The sequence below is a fragment of the Bufo gargarizans genome, chromosome 1, assembly GCF_014858855.1.
Source record: "Bufo gargarizans isolate SCDJY-AF-19 chromosome 1, ASM1485885v1, whole genome shotgun sequence".
NCBI classification, from domain to species: domain Eukaryota; kingdom Metazoa; phylum Chordata; class Amphibia; order Anura; family Bufonidae; genus Bufo; species Bufo gargarizans.
The window spans coordinates 598,455,324-598,472,094 of record NC_058080.1 but is presented as its reverse complement, the minus strand read 5'-3'; the positions used below and the strand labels follow the sequence as shown (position 1 = coordinate 598,472,094).

Sequence of the window (16,771 nt, the reverse complement as noted above, 5' to 3'; positions counted from 1 at the left end):
CCAAAATTCTGCCAACATAAAGTAGACATATGGGGAATGTTAAGTAATATATATTTTATGAGGTATCACTTTCTGTTTTAAAAGCAGAGAAATTGAATTTTTGAAAATTGCGAAATTTTCTAAATTTATTGTAAATGTTTTTTTTTTTCATAAATAAATGTGAAATATATTGACTCAAATTTATGACTAGCATGAAGTACAATGTGCCATGAGAAAACAATCTCTGAATGGCTTGGATAAGTAAAAGCATTACAAAGTTATTACCACATAAATAGAGAGATGTCAGATTTGCAAATTAGGCCTCCATAAAATCCCTATTTTTTTCAGTTTTATTCCTGGAAATTCCTTCATAGCAACTACAGCTAAGGCCCCTTTCACACGGGCGAGTATTCCGAGGTGAACGCATTGCACCCGCACTGAATCCCGACCCATTCATTTCTATGGGCTGTTCATATGAGCGGTGATTTTCACGCATCACTTATGCGTTGCGTGAAAATCATCCCTTATAACATGGTTATAAGGGAAAATAATAGCATTCTGTATACAGAATGCATAGTAAAATAGCGCTGGAGGGGTTAAAAAATAAATAAATAATAATTTAACTCACCTTAATCCACTTGTTCGCGCAGCCGGCATCTCCTTCTGTCTTCATCTTAACTGTGTGGAGGAACAGGACCTGTGGTGACGTCACTCCGGTCATCACATGATCCATCACCATGGTAAAAGATCATGTGATGGATCATGTGATGACCGGAGTGACGTCCCCACAAGTCCTGTTCCTTCACACAGCTAAGATGAAGACAGAAGGAGATGCCGGCTGCGCAATCAAGTGGATTAAGGTGAGTTAAAAAAAAAATTTTAACCCCTCCAGCGCTATTTTACTATGCATTCTGTATTCAGAATGCTATTATTTTCCCTTATAACCATGTTATAAGGGAAAATAATACAATCTACAGAACACCGATCCCATTTGGGTACCAAACATGCGCAATTTTTCTCCCGCGAGTGCAAAACGCATTACAATGTTTTACACTCGTGCGGTAAAATCGTGCGTGTTCCCGCAACGCACCCGCACATTTTCCCGCAACGCCCGTGTAAAAGAGGCCTAAGTCTTTTAGTTCCCTTTCTCTCATACCATAGCCCTTTCTCAAATTAGAAATATTACTAACGAATAGGCCCCTCATGAAGGTCTTAAGGGCATCCCACACCAGTAATAATTAATATCCCCAAAATGGACAATCTCTTGTTTCATAATTTTATGGTTATCCATTAGGGAGATCCAATGGGGATTTAGTCTAAATTGGGGTCTTGACTGATATTTATTATCTGCCATGGATACTTCCAAAGTGAATGGTGCATAGTCCGATAGAGCCCTGGCTTCGTAATTCATCCACTTTATATATATAAGATAGTTTTAATTTATTAAGGCCAAATCTATCCTAGACATGGAATTTCCAGATTTGCTTACACAAGAATAGGCTCTTTTCCCCTTCCCTAAATAACACCATACATCTATAAAGCCTGATTACAAATGAGACCGTGCTAGGGGGGATCCTTGTGCCTAGCTATAGGTATCTCCCCCCATCAGTTTCTGGATTGATGACAGAATTAAAGCCCCCATTGAAGGGGTTGTCCGGGTTTAGAGCTGAACCCTGACATACCCATAATTTCACCCAGTCAAAACCCCTGATGTTAGCATCGGAGCATCTCATGGGCTAAAAAAATCTCCGGGTGTGTCCCAGCACAGTCCGACACTAGCCAATCGGTGCTGCTAGTGGCAAACTGCGCAGGGACACATCCCTAACTGGTAACACCCAGTTGGAACTTTATTACAGGGTGCTGGCAATTCATCATAAACTTCTAGCAGGAACAGTAGAGGAATGACAAAACATAGAATTATATGAAAAGATGCTCCAGAATTGTTATTACATGGAGAATTACTAATACAGACATGTCAGGAGAGGTGACAGCTCCTCTTCAAATAATTATATAGTACTTCTGAACTTATATTTGTTTGGTAAAAAAAAAATATTGATTTTATAATCATACCCATAGGATGCCCACTAGGTTTCTTTGGAAAGGAGTGTTCTCGAGTGTGCCAGTGTCAGAATGGTGCAGACTGTGACCACATTACTGGGCAGTGTACATGTCGCACGGGATTCATGGGAAAACACTGCGAACAGAGTAAGTCCTAATATCTGTATTCTTGACTATTATTCTTAGGGCTGATCTGTAATATCAAGCTGCATCGATCTGTTTATACTCATGTCCATTTTATACTTCCTGTTAGAATGCCTGGTAGGTTCATACGGATACGGATGCCGACAGGTTTGTGACTGTGTTAACAACTCCACATGCGACCACATTACTGGGACCTGTTACTGCAGTCCAGGCTGGAAAGGTACAAGGTGTGACCAAGGTGAGATTTTGCAATGTGGTGAGGTCTTTGGAGATGCAGGAGCCATGCTGCAGTCGTCTAATAGATAATACTATGGCTGGGCAGTGTCAGATATGTGACATTATATGCAAGCCAAACTATTTAGTTTAGTAAGACAAATTTAAAATTGTATTTAAAGGGGTTTGACCCATCTCATACATTAAGGGCATATATTAGTGGGATCCACACCTATCTCTAGAACAGAGCCTGCAAAGTAAAGTAGAGCGGACTGTCCGTGCGTGGTCATCCTCCATTCATTTTTATGGGAGTGTGGAGAATAGCCGAGCAACACGCTCATCTTTTTTCGGAAGTACCACTGAAATGATTGGGAAATGCTCCGCGCAAGTGCAGCCACCGCTCCATTCACTTTTATGGGGCTGATGATGTCCCATAGAAATGAACGGAGGGCAGCTGCGCATGTACGGTCCACTCTCCTTCACTTTGCAGGCTCCCTTCTAGAGATGGATGCAGGTCTCAGAAGTGGGAGCCAGACCTATCAGACACTGGGGACATATCCTAGCGATATGCCCTCAAATTTATGAAATGAACCTCTTCAAATTTCATTATTTTTAGTAACTGTAAAACTGTATTTTACTGGATTAAACGAGGCACCCTTTAATAACAATGGACATAATACATGTAGGAAATGTAATTATCTGTACTGAGAGGAGTTGATGTTATGATCATTTACTTCATTTTCTCCACGAATGTCCTCTCTTACATATTTCACCCCCACCCATCTGTATGTGCTAATTTATTTTCTTTCTTGCTGCTGTTCCCTTCTAGCTGTAATGATAATTGTAGGAAACCTGAACAGCCTGACCCGCACAAGTGCTGCCATCCCTGCTGATTCTTACCAGATCGGTGCCATTGCTGGCATCATTATCCTTGTCCTGGTTGTCCTCTTCCTGCTAGCCCTCTTTATCATCTATAGACAAAAACAGAAGGGCAAAGAGACAGCGATGCCATCTGTAACCTACAGCCCCACTGTCCGAGTCCTCAGCACAGACTATACCATTGCAGGTAACAGCTTACATTCTATGTGTGCCTTGCATAATATTCATTGACAGACTTTCTTTGGCCCTCTAACTGAATGTTGTATTGAATTGACTTGTGATTAACCCATTAAACGCAGGGCCAATGTTTATGCGTTTTTATTTTTTCCTTGTTGCCTACCGAGACCCATAACTTTAGTACTTTTCGGTTGACATAGCCATATTAAGCCTTTTTTCTTTTTGCGGGATAAGTTGTATTTTAAGGTCACCGTTTAATTCACCATATCTTGTATTGAAAACCCAGAAAAAATTCTTTGTCTGTTGAAATAAAATAAAAAAAACATTTCTGCCACTTTTTGGGGGGTTTTGATTTAACCTAAAAATAACACAATGCTTATTCTGTGAGTCAGTATGATTACGGTAATACCAAATTTATATATTTTTTATTTTATAACGTTTGCATTGCCATATTCTACCATCCATAACTTTTTATTTTATTTTAACGTCTCCAGAGCTGTAGTTGGTTTCATTTTGGGGCACATATGGCTTTTTGATCACTTTTTATTCAGTTAGGGAGGGGCAGGGTGACCAAAAATGGCAAATCAGAATTTTTTTTCAGTTACAGGATTCATCGGTAGAATACGATTGCAGTCCATTGTATTTTCACAGGTTGCCTGTCAGGTCATGCCTCGAGCACACTCGCTATGACAGCCATGGGAGCCTTCATGACAGCAATGGGATGTCATAGCAACTGACCAGAGCCGCATGATTTAGCCACGGGGACTTCCAGAGGGAGCTTCCTTCCCCATCTAACTCTATAGATGCCATAGTCACTATCGACCATGGCATCTAAGGGGATAAATAACCAGGGTTGGAATTATCTCCAATCCCGGCCATTGTGACCAGGTGCCAGCTGGCACCCACTGCATATAGAGCAGGATCAGCTGATGACCCCTCTTTATACACCTTTTGTTCCCCGTTGACATACTATTACGTCAGGGAGCTCAAAGGGGTTAAGATAGTATCAATGATGCACTGTGACATGTATTGACCCAGCAATAGCCGTCTATGAAGCCATGTTATACCTCAGAATACCTCTGATTTCATTTTGACGGATTCATGTAGAATGTCACATAAAGAAAATTGGTATTCAGAATATTTCCAAAATACTGTGTTTTACAGAGGCACCATACAGCAGTAGTCGGAGTGCTTATGGTTCCATAGACTCTGGCATGCCACCATAGATGACCCATATACATAAGCATTGCATCCACAAAACAGCACAAACATATGTAAAACATAGAAAATTTAATTAAATTATGGTGAATAGACAAGGTGACTATATGTTCAGATGATCAACCACAAGACTGAGAAGAGGCAATGCATAAAGTTAAAGGGGTTGTCCAGGTTCAGAGCTGAACCCGGACATACCTCCATTTTCACCCAGGCAGTTCATGCTCCGATGCTCTCCTTTGCCCTGCGCTAAATCGTGCAGGGCAAAGGCATTTTCAAGAGTTCCAGTGACAAACCGGGCTCTCCATGGGGCTGCCAGGAAGCCCGGTGACGTCACCGGCACTGATGGGTGGGCTTTAGCGCTGCCCTAGCCAGTAAAACGGGTAGGGCAGTGCTAAAGCACGCCCATCTGAGCCAGTGACGTCACCGAACACACTGCCGGGCAGAAGCTTCCGCCCGTCAGTGTGTTATTGTAAATAAAAGAGCCCTTGCCCTGCGCTATCCAGCGCAGGGCAAGGGAGCGCATCGGAGCAAGACTGGCTTCAGTTTGAAAATTCTGATTGGTAATTATACAAATATTTCTTTTATACAGATACTCTCCCACACAATAATGGTGGAAATCCTAACAGCCAGTACTTCTCTAACCCAAGTTACCACACACTGAGTCAGTGCACAACGGGACCTCATCTCAACAACTTGGACAGAATGGCTATTTCTAAGGTAAGGCATCACTTGAATTTTCATGGTTATTTTACAACTACCATTAGGTCAGATTTTCTTTTTAAACTATTTCTATTGTGTGCATTTCTGTATTTCTACCGTGTATTACTTTATCTATCTACATCTATTTCCAACCTTATCTTCTCCAAATGTGTTCAATTATTTCATCCTGAAAGCATAGGAAAATTCTAAAAATGCTATAAAGGGTGATACACATGTGAATAATGTCTTAAGGGCACATTAAATCACCCACTCGAGGGTTTCCAGAAATTCTGCTCACTAGCTCAGTGGCCATCTCCTGACTGCATTTTCTAGACTGTCCATTGTCTTATTGATCTGCCGTTAGGGTGCTTTGAGAGCAAAAGGTCACAATTATAACATTTCTGTAGTTTAGATTTACTATGGCAGTAGTGTTTGGGGCTACATAAACCCCACTATTTTTCTCTTGAATGATTACCTGGCTACACCTTCTCTTACCTAACCCATATGGCACCCCAAATTTACCGTCCTTTTTTGCTAAAAAGGCCTTCAAATTCTCAGCTGACTTTTGAGGTGTAACTTGAAGCCCTTGGCTCCTTCCCAAAAAGGAGGTGGACCTCCTATACTACCTGATAAGTGACAGTTTATTTTCCACGGTATTGGAACTATATGCCACAAAAAAAATCCAGATTTTTTTTTATAGTGACATGGCGTATTTAAAAGAAAAAAAAAAAACACTTTAACACTATAACTCTATAAAGGACTGTCATGATTGGCCATTTATATATTAATAGGGGTAGATGAGACTATCCTCAAAGGAATTTTCTATCAATAAATCAATAACGCCAATCAATTATTTAACATTTCTCTCTGGTCTTTTAATTAAGTCCTTTACAAGTACTTCAGGCTAAAGTAATAATGCTAAGTAGATTTCAACAAAAATATAAATTATTGATGTTTTTTGACTGATGATTGATCATCATATTCTATTGACTATTTGGTAGAGTGACCGCCCGTGGTCCTGTGCTTTCATATTAGTGGATGAAGTAATACTAGGACATTGCAATTGATTTGTAATAACACCTTGTTTTTGCATTTTCTTTATTTTTTTTTTTGTTCAGTCAAAAAGCAGCCAGCTTTTTGTAAATCTCAAGAGTTTGGATCCTGGGAAGAGATCACACACTATTGATTACACAGGAACTCTGCCAGCAGACTGGAAGCAAGGAGGATATATGCCTGAGCATGGTAATACTATGTATTCAACAAATAGGCTGTAATATAAAAATGGAAAAATAGCTTTATATGGTGTATTTACTTTACTATATATTTAAAATTTAACTCCCCTCAGAACTGGAAATTCAGATTTGCCAGAAATAGAATAGTCCCTGCCATTTTACTTTACACTACAGGGCACCAAGAAACAAATCGATACTGCTGTTTATAGGGGCCATTGACTTACATTAAAGGGGTTATCCAAACCTTATAATGCCCCCTCTAATGCCCGGGCCCCTCACACATATTGTATTTACCTTGCTCCCCAGCACCCACGTTGTTCCTGCTCCCCGCACGGCCGCTGCAAGATCTCCCCGTCGCGCAGATCAAAACATCCGGCGACGGGGGGACAGCCTATAACAGGCCGCAAAGGGGACGAGCCTTGATTAGCGATATGCCCCCATTGTCTCAGATGGGAATACCCCTTTAATAGAAAACAAGGTTTTCTGCTGCTGATGGCTGCCCTCTGGTTACCACTTTAAATCCTACTTAATCTAGGAGGAAAAGTCAGAATTTTCGATAACTTATTTGAACCTAACATTCTTGCTTGTGTAAACTACCCCAAAAAACTACATTAAATGGAATATAGTAATGTGTCTTCAAAATGTGGCAGTAAGTTGAAATAACACGTTAGCCTTATGAAACATGAGTACATGCTATTTCCAGGATAATTTGCTTTCATTAAAAGAACCAGATACTTTTACAGTGTAACACATTATTTACGGTTTATGTTTTTTCCAGGTCTCCTGAAAAGTTCTGCATATAGCATTAGCAGCTGTTCACTGAGCAGTACTGAAAACCCCTATGCAACCATCAAGGATCCACCAGTTCTTCTTCCGAAACACACCGAGTGTGGATATGTGGAGATGAAGTCACCAGCACGCAGAGACTCTGCCTATGCAGAGATAAGTAATATCAGCCTGGCCACCAAGAATGTGTATGAAGTCGGTAAGTGCTCCTTTCATTCTTTTATTTTCCTTCCAATACTTCTATATGCTTTCACATGGAAGGAATAAGGACATTTGTTTTCTAAAAATATGAATATAATGAACGTTATTATTTTATCTTCAGACCAAGGGCCTGAATTTAAACCGATTGCACATTTTTGCCTCATTCACACGGTGATTTCCATCAGTGATTGTGATCCAAAACCAGTAGTGGAGCCTCCACAGACATAAGGTATAAGGGGAAGATCTGGCTCAAAATCACTGATGGCTATCACTGACCAAACACTGACGTGTGAACGAGGCTTTAGAGTCAGAGATAGATTGTCCCTACAGTTAAATAGGTCATGTTCCCATTAATTGTTGGATTTCAATCAATAGTCCAATTTTGGGAGAAAAATGGCTTTTCGTTTGGGAATACAACAAGTAATGTATCCTTTATCCTCTCCTAACAAAATAGGCCAGTGGCAATTTTGCCTTCTTTGTACACTCAGGTGAATTGACCTTTTGTCTGAGTCTATCACATGGGACACCAGATTCATTACCTGTTTCATAAGTTCTACTTAGTGGTCACAACTAGAATTTACAAACGAGCTGCACTGAGATAGTGATATTCATGGGATTATTAACTTCTGATGTTTTCAGCAACCTTCATCTTGGAGTTGTAGTTTTACAACAGCTGGAGAGCCGCAGGTTGGCCAGCCCTGTTTTAGATAGTTACATTGTTGTTGCTTTTTATTGCAGCACAATTTTTTCAAGGCCAAGTGGTAAGGCACTTTTGGATGACACTCCTTCGCCTGCATGTATGATTATCTGGATTTTTTGGGATAATGCTTGTTATCTTCTTTTATTTCACAAAACACATCACTAGATGCAAGCCACTGGGTTCTCTACTTACACTGGTGTACCTAATTTTTAAAGAGTCTTTATCAGCCTGATCAATGCTATTAAACCAGTGATACAACCTGGTAGGGTTGATCATGATGATAAAAACGTTACCCTGATTATGACAGTATGTTGCCCCATTGATGAGAAAATTGTATTTTATTCATTTTATCCATTCACACCAGACCTCTAGACCTCTCAATACTTAAAGGGGTTGTCCAAGTTATATTTATTGATGACCTATCCTCAAGATAGGTTACCAATATCAGATTGGTGGGGGTCCAACATCCAGCACCTCTACTGATCAGCTGTTTGAAGAGAAGACACACGCCGTGCCAGCGCTGCCTCATCTTCATTGTTTACCTGCTTGCCGCATCCGCAGCGTTGAGCAGGTGTAATTACAGCCAAGCCGTCCTATTCATTTCAATGGGACGGATCGCTCCTATACAAGTGTGGATAGGTCATCAATAAATATAACTTGGACAATCCCTTTAATTCGCAGAAATCATTTGATAAAGCATAACTTATAGGAAAACATCACCAATACTAGACGGTTTCAAATATGACACGTGGTAAGCCACACTAGGCATTACAAATTGGAAAAAATGGTATTAAAGATATAACCAAATGTTGACTACCAGTAATATGGTTTACCTTAGTACTTAGTTTAAAGGGAGTCTGTCACCAAAATATGATGTTATGCAAATGAGGGCTCGCAAGTGCCCAAGGGCGGCGTTCTGTGTGTAGGTGCCCAGGCTGCTCTGCCTTCCTTTTACATTACTCCTCCCCAGCCTCTTCCTTGGCCCGTCCTGCAAGTCCCCTGTGTCATCCACAGGACCGGCCGAGATCCCGCGTGTGCACAGTGCACCCCCGGCCCGAGCATGAGCACTGTGATGCCCACCATGGGCACGGCATCACTACATGTAGTGCACATGTGCTGGCCTCCAGTCCTCCTGTTTGATTCTGGTCCACCCCCTAGTCACTGATTTTGCGCCGTTTGCTGACACATGCGCACTACATGTAGCGATGCCGTGCCCACAATGGGCATCGCAATGCCCAGGCCGGCGGTGCACTGCGCACACGTATCTTGGCCAGGGCTGTGGATGACGGCGGGCCAAGGAAGAGGCTGGGGAGGAGTAATGGCTCTAGCACATGGCTCTAGCACACCTATCCATGATTCAAATGAGACACCTCGTTATAAGGAAAAATAATAGCATTCTTAATACAGAATGCTAAGTAAATTAGGGATAAAGGGGTTAAAAAAAAATACAAATTATTAAACTCACCTCATCCACTTGTTTGCGCAGCCCGGCTTGCCTTCTTTCTTCTTCTTTGATGACCTGGGAGAAAAGGACCTTTGGTGACCTCACTGTGCTCATCAAATGGTCCGTCACATGGTCCATCACCATGGTGATGGATCATGTGATGGACCATGTAATGAGCACAGTGACGTCACCAAAGGTCCTTTTCTCCCAGGTTATCAAAGAAGAAGAAAGAAGAGAAGCCGGGCCGCGCGAATAAGTGGATGAGGTGAGTTTAATTATTTATTTAAAAAAATTAACCCCTCCATCCCTAATTTACTTAGCATTCTGTATTAAGAATGCTATTATTTTACCTTTTAACCATGTTATAAGGGAAAATAATAAAGATCGGGTCCCCATCCCGATCGTCACCTAGCAACCATGCGTGAAAATCGCACCGCATCCGCACTTGCTTGCGGACGCTTGCGATTTTCACGCAGCCTCATTCACTTCTATGGGGCCTGCGTTGCGTCAAAAACGCACAATATAGAGCATGCTGTGATTTTCACACAACGCACAAGTGATGCGTGAAAATCACCGCTCATGTGCACAGCCCCATAGAAATGAATGGGTCCGGATTCAGTGCGGGTGCAATGCGTTCACCTCACGCATTGCACCCGCGTGGAAAACTCGCTCATGTGAAAGGGGCAAAAAGCTAGGCTCCACAGATTGAGTTTAACTATCGAGCCACAGCTGCTGAATACATCAGGTTGTATCCAGTCTGGTAGACAGCATATGTCACTCAGTGTTTTTCAGTGTTTTGCGGGCCGTTTTTCACAGATCTGTTGTTCCGTTTTTTTGTTTCCGTTGTGTTTCCATTTCTGCTCCATTTTTCCGTTCTGTTTTTCCGTATGGCATATACAGTATACAGTAATTACATTAAAAAAATTGGGCTGGGCATAACATTTTTAATAGATGGTTCCGCAAAAACGTAACGGATGCGGAAGACATACGGATGCATTTCCGTATCTGTTCTGGTTTTTTTTTGCGGACCCAATGAATTGAATTGAGCCACGGAACGTGATTTACAGGCAATAATAGGACATGTTCTGTCTTTCAACGGAAAAACGGAAATACGGAAATGGAATGCATACGGAGTACATTCAGTTTTTTTTTGCGGAACCATTGAAATGAGTGGTTCCGTATATGGACCATATACAGAACGCAAAAAACGGTCCATATACAGAACGCAAAAAACGTTTGTGTGAACGAGCCCTTATAGTGCTACAAAAAGTCACACTGTAGCCCAGGCCACACGCACATTAGTGCCTGCAGCAGCCAACAGCTGGGAAACCACATGTTAGAGCCTTAGAGCCACATATGGCTCCTAAGCCACTGGATGGAAAACATTGTCCTATTGTGTTTCTCATGCTGGAAGTTACTAACATACTAGAAAAAGTATACTTACATAAACAAGTACTAGGGAATTACTGTATTTACAATAGTATAAAAAAAAAAATTTAAACCCTCTGAAGAAATTTGGAGAAACGAGGAATACATAATTCCAACACAGGTTGGAGACATGTTAATTAATGACAGCACTATATTTTATTTTTTTAGAGCCCACTGTGAGTCTTGCTCAAGGAGGATTCAACAGCAACTGTAAAGCCGGCCAAGATCTCTATGACCTTCCAAAGAACAGTCACATTCCATGTCACTATGACCTTCTTCCTGTCCGGGACAGCACTTCATCTACTAAGAATGAGGCAACCACTGAATGATAGTAGCAATCAATCAAACCACTGTATGCTAAGGCTGACTCCTGCTGAACTGTATGCTTCAGTTCACTGGACTGATATCAAGTGAGACTACTGTCTTCTGCAATAAATGACTGCACCAGCAAAGCTGGAGACGATTGTTTGCTAAGCAAAGGACAACCTTAAAGACCAGATGGATGAAGTAGAAAATACTGACTTGACGATGTACAAGGGCTTAAGCTCACCAATATACTGTATAACTAGGAATATTTCCAGTCTCTGAAATACATACCACTAACAATTCTTTACTGGCACATGCTGGGGACTTTCATTCCATGGATTCTTATTAATCAGTTCTAATTTCCTGATGGCAAACATATTTTTAGAGTTTGTTCTTTGATTTGCACTGAGCTGACTGTGTCATACAAGTCAGTGAGTGTTTGTATTATAGTAATGTGTATTAGTATGTTAGACATGTTGTATGGGTACAACATAAATATGAATGAAAAGCTAAAAACCACGTGTAAAGCCACTACATGAGATGTTAACCAGGGTTAGGTCGGCGTGTGGCTGTGTTTGTGTGTACATATGTATAAACCCTGCCCTAAGGAGATATCTACAATATGTTATTAATGTAGAGTAGTTCCAATGAGGGCGTTATTTATACTTATTTTAGTGAACCCTTCACAAATCAGGATTGATGCTTTAGTTTAACAAGACTAAAATGGGTAGTGAGTTTCAGATTTTCGTGAAGGATGGCTCTAACCAGCTTAGAAACGTATAGGAGAAAAAAAAGAGAGGAGGCGGTGACACAAAAGTTCCAGGGATTAAGAAGAACCTTGGAGAAGTTGCGCAACCTAGGGCGCCTACAGTGATGGACTAAATCAAGGAGTGGTAGTAAATGAAAGCCAAAAAGTCAAGAAAAAAAAAAAAAAAGGGGGGTCACCAATTAAAAGGGAAGGCAGCTAAAAAATTGTGTTAGCGTAAACTTAACACTTAATCATCAGGATGTAAAAGAGGCGAAAAAAGATGACAGTGAAAGGGTGAGAAAGGTCTAAATTAGACTTTTACCCACTGTCACATATATGTAGGGGAGATGGGATGGGAAAGAGAAAGGGGGAAAGGAAGAGTAAGTGGAGGATGGGTGTAGCGCCAATCCCTAAATAATCAGTGGTCCCGTGATGATAGTAACGGGAAATGACAAGAGGTGAAAATTACACCGTGAGTGCCCAGTCAGATGGACAATTATATATAAACCTATAGGGACAAATCCCCAAATTGCACGCATATACAAAAACAAGATGAGATAGATACACACAGTGAAAAGGTAGGCACTTCTGCTTAGAGAAGCATCAAGGGAATTAGAGATGGTGGTTCCTTCGTTGGTTCCTTTTTGGGATGGCGGAAGCTTATAAAAACAAGACGGTCTCAAAGAAATAAAAAGCAATACATAAGTAAATAAAATAAATATCAACTCACTTCACTTGTCTCCAGGATAAAGCTCAAGACACCTGGGACGTTAAATCCCCCTGGCCAGGATCGCATGTAGCATGGTGGAGAGTCACAGCAGCACACAGAACCAGGGCTTCTGGTGACACTCTTTTATTCGATAATATGTGGCTCAACGCATTTCGGGGTCTCCTTGTAGTAATGCCCCCTTCCTCAGGAGCAGATAATATATTTTTTTTTTTATATTAGCTGCTCCTGAGGAAGGTGGTATTACTACAAGTAGCCCTCGAAATGCTTTGAGCCACATATTATCGAATAAAAGAGTGTCACCAGAAGCCCTGGATGTGTGTGCTGCCGTGAATCTCTACCATGCTACATGCACTCCTGGCCGGGGGGGGGGGGGGATGGGGGTTTAACGTCCCAGGTGTCTAGAGCTTTTTCTTGGAGACAACCCCCCAGTGAAGTGAGTTGATATTTATATTTATTTTATTCACTTATTTATTGCTTTTTATTTTTTGAGACCTTCTTGTTTTTCTAAGCTTCCACCATCCCAAAAAGGGACCAACAAAGCGACCACCATCTCTAATTCCCTTGATGCTCTTCTAAGCAGAAGCGACTACCTTTTCACTGTGTATCTATCTCATCTTGTTTTTGTATATGCATGCAATTTGGGGATTTGCCCCTATAGGTTTATATATAATTGTCCAACTGACTGGGCACTCACGGTGTAATTTTCACCTCTTGTCATTTCCTGTTACTATCATCACGGGACCACTGATCATTTAGAGATTGGCACTACACCCGTCCACTTACTCTTCCTTTCCCCCTTTCTCTTTCCCATCCCATCTCTTCTACATTTATGTGACAGTGGGTAAACGTCTAATTTAGACCTTTCTCATCCTTTCACTGTCATCTTTTTTCATTTGTCTTTTACACCCTCTAACCAGCTTAGGCTACCTTCACATCTGCGGCCGGCTGTTCTGGCAGAGAATGGAAGGAATCGGCTGGATGCAGTGGTTTTTGTCTTGCCGATAATTGGGATATTTGCCAGGTAGCAGGTAGATTATAGTCAATGGGATCCGGCGGGCAGGCAACAGTATCCAGCAATGCCGGATCCAGAGAACTGGCTTTGCCGCAGATGTGAAAATAGCCTTAATATGGTAGCATTCAGTCTTATTCTCAGGGTTGGACTGGCGCACCAGTTCTCCGACACAATAAAGAACCCCTAATAAAACAAGGCACCTAAAGTCTAGCAGAAGAAAATTTTATTTGAAGCTGACCTTTGAATGAGATCAGGGGTGCACATACAAGATGAACAACCTGTAGAGCTGCACAGGGGCCCAATAGGATAAAAGGTCCACTTCACCCACCACCATACTAAGAAAACACCAATGTTAATGTATTTGCATGTTAAAGAATTTAACTATTGCCATAGCTGGTGGATTACAATCTGCAAGAGAAGTTGGAACATCATTAAATAACTTGACTTGAAGGAGGTCTATGAGAAGTGCCTCGCTATCAAAAACTCGCTGTTACATAAAAGAGGCCAACATACTTTTTTTGCCCAGTCCTTTGCATATATGAGGGTGGGTTCTTAGGCTCATTTCCTCTGGTGGGCACAAGGAACTTCAGTCTAACACTGCTTATGCCGGCTGTATTTGTCCTCTGCCATAAATTGGGGGGAAAAAAAGAACTAAAAGTGACTTGATTATGAACAATGATCAAGCATTCTACAACTAAACTACAAGACTCTTTCCAATTCCACATGGCGTCTCACACATGTTATGGTGCATACAAGGTGTGATGATTATATGTTACAGTTTTTTTTTCATCCATATGCTAGGCCATCAGTGTATGATCAGTGAGGGTCTAACCCCTGGGATCCTTACCAATCTGCAAAACATAGTGAAAAGGTCTGAGCTGTACTAAAAGCTAAAGCAATGGATGTCAATGTGCATTGAGGAAGCCCAGAATATCCATATAACACTTTACAGGTAACTTAATGTATACAAATAATTCATGAATGTAAACAGAGTAATTTATAGTTACATATAAATTACTGTTTAAAAATTCATTTGGACCAGGATCCTGCTTATGAATATTGCTTGTCACTTTAGTAATATTGGCAGAACAAACAAAAGTGATGCTTCCATTCTGGGTAATTGCTGGAAAACTTTAACTGCACATTGTAGAAGGAGGGCAGAAAACCGCACAAAATATAATTTTAGAACACAAGTAGGATTTTAACATTTTTTTTGTGTCCTTGGCAGTGTGTTGACTTTATAGACTGAAAGGGATTTCTTCCAATTCTTTGCTAATAAATGTACATTGGAATTAAAAGGGGGTTCCAGTATTAACTAGCCCCTGCAGTGTGTGGTACCTAAGGAAAAAATCATACTTACCTGCTCCTCACCACTACATTCCAGCACCCTGGCTCCATTCTGTGATTTTCCGGTCCCTGGCCTGTTCACTCCCTGCCTGGGTAAGGACAGGGTCACACGCACCGCTGTAACCAACTGGCCTCAGCAGTAAAATGTCCCCAAGCACATGACGTGCCACTTGAGGTCATGTCACAACTGAGGCCAGTCATTGGCTGCACTGCAACACATGATGCCATCCTACCCCAGCCAGAAGTGAACAGGTCAGGGCCTAGAAGATCACCAAAAAGGAGCCAGGTGCTGGAATGGAGTGGCGAGGAGCAGGTAAGTATGATTTATTTCATCAGATACCATCCGTAATCTCATACAGTTTGCTGGTACTGTATTACGCTTCAGAAAAATTGTGCGTAATCCATAATGTGTGCAGGTAGCCCTAAGGTCATAGGTCCTAAGGAGAAACCTAGTTACCTGCGACAAATTGTGGTTTGCCATTTCCCTTCAAGACTTGTGAAACTATTTATATACCAAATGTTTCTGCACATATTTGGATGACTTTTTATTGCATTATACAATGTGCATATCAGCGACTATTTCCAGTTCTTTCTCCTGTGGTTTTGTAGAGAACGCTCAGAATGTTGCTCAAGACCAGTGTTATTAAACTTAGTGTTTTCTTTTTTAAGATGATCATATGTGTTGTATTATAGCAAACACTTTAATGTGTCATGTGTAGATTTTTTGTATGCTATAAAACCGAATTCCTGTGCATATTTAGAGAGGATATCCCACCATAAGAACTTATCACCTATCTACAGACTAGCTGAAAAGTATCTGGTTTTGGTGGAGGTCCAACTGGTGGGCCGCCCCACCTCCAATCACAAGAATGAGGCGCCGGAGTCCCCGGAATGGAACAGTGTTTAGGTGTGCCTGCTGCTGCTTCATTCATCTCTATGGGACTGCTGAAAAGAAGCGAGTACAGCGCTAAAGTAGTACACGTGTGACTCCCGTTCCATTCCAGAACTCCATCACTTCATTCTTGTGATCAGTGGGGGTCCCAGAGATCAGACCCCCACCAATCAGATACTTATTACCTATCCTGTGGCTAAGGGATACATTGTTATGGTGGAACAATCCCTTTAGGGTACCTTCTATTTTTTCTTCTTTTATAGTGAAATTAGATTTTATGCTTTATGCTTAAGCTGGTCTTTTGCATAGCTCGTTAATGTTATTCTCCTTTTAGCCTTTTTTCTGATTTTCAATATTTTCAATACAAGAACCTTATTTGTTTGTATTCTTTGGTTGAGGTTTGTCTGCAAATATATTATTACACATTTATTGGGGGGGGGGGGGGGGGGGGGGCGGGTGGGAGCAGTTTTCCAACCAACTAAAGAACACCTATAAACTCATACACATAATATACAAGTTGGATGATTTTAACCACTGTGGCTGGCCAATGCTTAAAAATGATAAATGAAGGATTGTTT

General features: G+C 41.2%; 1 protein-coding gene across 1 annotated transcript in view; it reads left to right on the top strand.

The window, feature by feature from the left end:
• Positions 1 to 12,479, top strand: part of MEGF10 (multiple EGF like domains 10) — a 115,684-nt gene extending 103,205 nt beyond the window's left edge. Inside the window, exons 18-24 of the mRNA XM_044291028.1 lie at positions 2,056 to 2,184; positions 2,291 to 2,419; positions 3,224 to 3,460; positions 5,258 to 5,385; positions 6,486 to 6,609; positions 7,378 to 7,584; positions 11,327 to 12,479. Coding sequence (XP_044146963.1) covers positions 2,056 to 2,184; positions 2,291 to 2,419; positions 3,224 to 3,460; positions 5,258 to 5,385; positions 6,486 to 6,609; positions 7,378 to 7,584; positions 11,327 to 11,487 — 1,115 coding nt within the window. The 3' untranslated portion in view covers positions 11,488 to 12,479. The remainder of the gene's footprint in view (positions 1 to 2,055; positions 2,185 to 2,290; positions 2,420 to 3,223; positions 3,461 to 5,257; positions 5,386 to 6,485; positions 6,610 to 7,377; positions 7,585 to 11,326) is intronic.
• The last annotated feature ends 4,292 nt before the right edge of the window (positions 12,480 to 16,771 follow it).